At 36.5% G+C, this 5,753-nt stretch overlaps 1 protein-coding gene across 1 annotated transcript; it reads right to left on the bottom strand.

Moving 5' to 3' along the window:
* Positions 1 to 1,631: 1,631 nt before the first annotated feature.
* LOC112162639 (zymogen granule membrane protein 16-like) lies at positions 1,632 to 4,284 on the bottom strand. Its single transcript, XM_024298472.2, has 4 exons — positions 4,269 to 4,284; positions 4,130 to 4,182; positions 3,910 to 4,033; positions 1,632 to 2,598 (listed from the first exon to the last, which is right to left on the bottom strand). Exons 2-4 carry the CDS (start codon positions 4,179 to 4,181, stop codon positions 2,274 to 2,276), a joined length of 501 nt encoding a protein of 166 aa, XP_024154240.1. The 5' UTR covers position 4,182; positions 4,269 to 4,284; the 3' UTR covers positions 1,632 to 2,273.
* Between the last annotated feature and the right edge of the window lie 1,469 nt (positions 4,285 to 5,753).

The raw sequence follows: 5,753 nt of genomic DNA, 5'->3' as shown, positions 1-5,753 counted from the left end.
GCATGTAGCTGAAATCTTAGCCAAGCTCCAAAATAGCCTAAAAAATCTCAGTATATGCCAAAATAGTCCAAAAAAGCTAGTAGAATACCAATTTTTTAAAACTCTAAAACATAACTCTTAACATAAATATAAATAATAAAAAGGTAGGAATATTATTCCAGAATAAATCAACTTGAACCTTAAATAACTTTCAATATTTTACTCTCCATAAAAACATATTTTGTCAAAATTATACAAGTTAGAAATAAGCTCAAGATAACATCGAGTCATTAATAACAATAAATAAAATGATCTGGAGGGCCGCATAGAATTACCCGGAGGGCCGGATCCGGCCCCCGGGCCTTGACTTTGACACAAGCAAGGCAAGCCAGAGGCGAGGTCCACTGCCAAGAACAGAAGCACAGACCACCCACCTGGAATCTCTTCTGCTCCCCCGAGAGGGAGAGGAAAAGAGGAACAACACGTGAATCACACTGCACCAAACAGAGGCCTGGAGAACTAAATCAGAAATAAACGATAAAGAACACAGACTGCTGCAGGATAGCTCAGGTTTTTGGTTCCCTCTTTTTTTCTTTGCCATTTTCCAATATTGAAATGAACATTTTGTTTCACAAAACTGCAATGGAAACACTTGTTTCAAATTAAATGAGTCACGTTTAACTGCAGAAGTTTAGCCTCTCATGATGTGGAGTTGTTGGATCCTCGGCTCCCATGTAAAAAACACTAGTTCCCAAAATCTCTTCATCCGTAGCCACTCCCACGTAGCTCGCCGCTCCAGACGCCGAATAAGACGCCGACGTCTCCATTGATAGATGATAATGATCGTTATTAACATAAATTTGAATGTCTGCTGTAAATCTAAGTATTGTTCACATCCGTCCTTTTGAATGACAAGAGTTGGTTTGTGTTTATTTGCATAATCATGATTTAATAGAAACAGTGTCATTGTGTTTTTTTAAAAAATATTAGTAGAATTTCTATAAAGTTTTGTGCATATGTTTACAGGAAACACAGAACCGGATAATGATAATATACATGAAGGAAATGGTACAGTCGAGCCGGGGAGAGATTATATAAGTTCGCTTCCTCCTACTCCATTTCAGGCAATCTCTTAATGTCTAGTTATCCTGTATGTTTTTTGCACACACAAAAACATTATATTCATGTTTATGTTCAATTGTAACAACCCCAAAAAATGAACATTTTGAAGTTTTTTTTTTTTTTTGTCTTATTGCAAAATGTAACTTTAACAAAAGATGTTTTATTCATTTTTGGGTGAATAAATCGTTTTATTTTAGTAGCATAGTGCAAAAGTGCTGTAACTTTAACCCAAAGCATTATGGGAGATGCAGTGCAAAAACAGAGGTGGCTCCTGGACAAACTCGCGTCTCTGAGCTTCATTCTATTGTTCACTTTTTCAAACTTTTTCTTCTCAAATTCCTACTTTTTCAGTCATTTTCAAGCAGGTTCTTTTAGGATCTTCCTATGTTTTTTCCCCCACTATATTGCATAAAGTACAGTTTGAAATAAAAGAAAAGTAATTTATCTTGTGTTGTCAGATCTTGATCTTTTTTTTATGAGAAATCGTTTTTATTGGGTATTTTATATCGGGTAAAAATTAACCGGCTAAAGTGAAAAGTGTTCTAGGGTTAAGATGAATTATAAAACTTTTCATTCAATTCTGACACGAAAAGAGATTTCATGGTCAGCTCAGTAGCTGCAAAGGAAGAACAAACCATCACACTTCCACTACCGTGCTTGACAATTGCTCTGCAATGTTTTTTTTTTCAAAATGTTTTATTTTTTTCTTCACATCTGGACAAAATAAACATTATTTACTAAAATCAAAAAGTGATTTGTTTGGTTATTGCTGACTCTCAGACTTTCAAGGAAAAATAAAACACTCGTGGCAAACAATATTAAATTATTTAATTAATTAAGAATCACTTAAAAGAGCATTAGCAAAATCTTAAAGAAATACACATTTATTTTAAATAAAAAACAACTTAATCACATTAAAATAAGGCAATATTAGCAGAACAAAAGCATGTACAAACTTAGTATTTTCATTTTTCATTGAATGCTGTTTTTTAATGTAATTTGTTTTGTAAGCGTCTTTGAGTGTCTTTTAAAAGCGCTACATAAATAAAATTGATTATTATTATTATTATTACAATAAGAGGAGAAATATTTTAAATTAAAGTCGTTTTCAAGATTAGTTCTTTCAGGATTCTAAAAACAAATAGATTATAGGAAACATTTCAAGTGGTCACTTAGTGGACACCAGAGCTGTTCAAGGACGGGTCGACCACGGCCCAATGGGCGCCCATGGAGGAGATGCCTCCGTGATAGCGTCCGCTGATGAAGACCAGCTCCGACTCCTGGTGTTCGGGGTACATGTTGAAGGAAGTGCCGGACGGCTGCCCGGCGTACAGGGAGCGACCTCGGTTTGTGACGAAGATGATGGTCTGCAGGTAGTGAGAGTATTTTCCAGAAATCTGGACGATGGCTTCACCGTCGTACAGCTCCATCTGTTGAGGGGCTCCATATGTGTAGCCGGCGATGTTGGACCAGGTATAGCCGTAGCGGAACTGGATCCTGATGAAGGAAGAAGAAAAATGAAAAAGGAGCTAGAAAAAAGCTGGATTACCTGCAATAATGCTAGTGGGAATGCTTTTTACTGAATGTAGTTGCTGAAGATGCTGAAGCTTTTTGCTAAAAAATTATGTTGTAATTTACTTTAATTGCTAATGAACTAATGAAATTGTTGCTTGATTTGCTGAAAATGAAAAAGTTATTTGCAAAATGTTACATTTGCTAAACGACTAGAAATTTTGTTAAAGAACTATGAAAGAGTGTTGAAGTTGACCTAAATTTCTAAAAAAATGTGTTGTAAAATTGCTTCAAAACCCCAAATACATGCCTATTTTGCAAAAATATTTAGTGTGTTGCTTAAATATGAGCTCCAAATTAGCCCAAAGAAGCTAGCACATTGCTTAACTACTAGCTAAATTCCAAAAAAGCCTAAAATTCTTCACTTCAAACATTAGCCAGTTGATAAAATATTAGCTAAACTCTAAATCAGTCTAAAAAAACTAGTAGATAACAAATTAGCAAAACATGTTAGTATGTTGCTAAAATAGAAGCTAAACTCTAAATTATTCTATGCAACCTCAGTAGAAAAAAAAAATAAGCCAAAAACGTTAGCATGTTGCTAATATTATTAGCTAAACTGCAATTAAGTATGAAAAACAGCAGTAAATGCAAAATTAGCAAAAATAAATAAATACATAAAGCTAGCACATTGCTTAAGTGCTAGCTAAACACCAAGATAGCCTAACATTTCTCACTAAACTAAATTAGACAAAAAATGTAGCCAGTTGATAAAATATTAGCTAAACTCTAAATCAGCCTAAAAAAACCAGTAGATAACAAATTAGCCAAAAACGTTAGCATGTTGCTAAAATAATAGCTAAACTACAAATTAGCATAAAAACCTCAGTAAATGCCAAAGTAGCAACAAAAAAAATCACATTGCTTAAGTACTAGCCAAATTCTAAAATTGCTGTAAACTAAATTAGTCAAAATTTTGGCCAGTTGATAAAATATTAGCTAAACTTTAAATCAGCATATCAGCAGTAGATAACAAATAAGTGAAAATCGTTAGCATGTTGCTAAAATATTTGGTAAACTCCAATTTTTTAATATAAAAGATGAAAACAGCCCATGAATATATTTAAAGGCTTGTTGCTAATCTACTTAAAATTTGGAAATTTAAAAGACGATCTCATTCATTGTGTGAATGCTTAATTAGCATTCACACAATTATTGTAGCTTGCTGCAAAAACGTGTTTTTTGCAAAGACGTTGAATTAGGTCTTAACTGTAAAAGAGAATTCTTCATACGTACCCGTAGATGTGACCTCGGTAGTATTCCCAGACTCGGACGGCTGTGATCCGTCCCTCCCCAGTGAGGGTGTACGAGCTGCCACTTCCTGATCCCACTGACGGGGAGTACGAGTACAGAGGCAGGACTGCGAGAAGGACACAGACACCAAGTTACTACTGAATCAAAATGCAAATCTTTGTTTTCACAAACTTTCGGTTGAAGAGATCACTAAAGTACTTACCATCCGTTGCAGCAGAAACTGCTACAAGAGCAAAAATGGTGAAAAAGAGCATTCTGGGAAAAGAAGAAAGTACAAATAGTTGATTACTGCATGTTTTATGTTAGCATTTACTTTAAAAAGCCAGTGGATTACTTTTTACCTGTCAGAGTTGTGTTCAAGCTATTGCATTTATTAGTGACTGTTGTCTTTATGATGCAGGCCTGTTTCCCGTGTGTCTTTTATAGTAATGTTTACATAACTACGAGTAAGATAAAAATTCTCACTAGCCAATCCTGTCATGTAACTGGAAGGAACGATGTTTGAGTACAAGTATGCATGGAGATAATTTGGTTAAAAGTTTGGCAGCAACGGGAGCACGGAGATGGCAAATAGAAGTGGCATCAGGATGGAGCCTTGGGGAACGCCACATGTAATTTCTGTTGGCTCTAATGAGAACTTACCAATTGACGCAAAATACTTCCTGTTTTCCAAGTAAATTTTGAAACCAATTTGGTACTGGCCGGGTGGGACCCACCCAGTTTCCCAGTTGTTTGAGTAAACAACTTGTACCTTCAAAGAAGGTAAAGTGTTATGGAAGTAGACGGCATTTACCCTTTTTTTAAAGGGAAGAAGCTGGGTTTGGAATATTGTGCATTTCACAGTTACTTTTTGGGGAATTGCATTTCCCTCTAACATGTACTTATGCAATGCAGAAGTCCTTACCAAAAACATGCCAGTTCAAGACTCAGATGAGTGAGCAGGTATGCATTTCCTTATCGCTTCTCATGTTCATTTGTTGATGTAATCTACTTCATGTTTTTGCATCCAGTTTCTAACTCCTCCTTGAGTAAAAATTAATAAAATGGTTGTAAATGTCTTCATAAGATTCACCAGTACCATCTAGACTAGTGGATGCAGTATTGAAACTACCTGTAGAACTAAGAGGTAGTTTTATTCCACTGGATTGTGTGAGCCTTCAAATTGTTAAGGGAGGAGTCTAAAGAAGAGGTTTATGCCGATAAATGTAGCTTTTGTTTCCAAACAATTTAACAGAAAAATGCAAAACAGACCAAATAAAACCGAAATCCAGAAAACTGAAATGTTATAAGATTGATTCCACAAATTACGTAAAAAATAATTGATCAGAGCCATGGTTCACGTTCAGAGCCATGGTTCATGACTATGACCAGAGCCGTGGTTCACGACCAAAGCCATGATTCATTACCATGACCAAAGCCATGGTTCATGACCAGAGTCATGGTTCATGACCATGACCAGAGCCATGGTTCACGACCAGGGTCTTGGTTCATGACCAGAGTCATGGTTCATGACCAGGGCCATGGTTCATGACCAGAGTCATGGTTCATTACCAAAGCCATGGTTCATGACCAGAGCCATGGTTCATGACCAAAGCCATGGTTCATGACCAGAGCCATGATTCATTACCATGACCAAAACCATGGTTCACGACAGAGCCATGGTTCATGACCAGAGTCATGATTCATGACCAGGGCCATGGTTCATGGCCAGAGCCATGGTTCATGACCAGAGCCATGATTCACTACCATGGCCAAAGCCATGGTTCATGACCAGGGCCATGGTTCATGACCAGAGCCATGGTTCACAACCAGAGCCATGGTTCACG

This window comes from Oryzias melastigma, linkage group LG11, assembly GCF_002922805.2.
Source record: "Oryzias melastigma strain HK-1 linkage group LG11, ASM292280v2, whole genome shotgun sequence".
NCBI classification, from domain to species: domain Eukaryota; kingdom Metazoa; phylum Chordata; class Actinopteri; order Beloniformes; family Adrianichthyidae; genus Oryzias; species Oryzias melastigma.
Note: the sequence above shows the minus strand (reverse complement) of the source record. Positions and strands in the feature narration are given on the sequence as shown.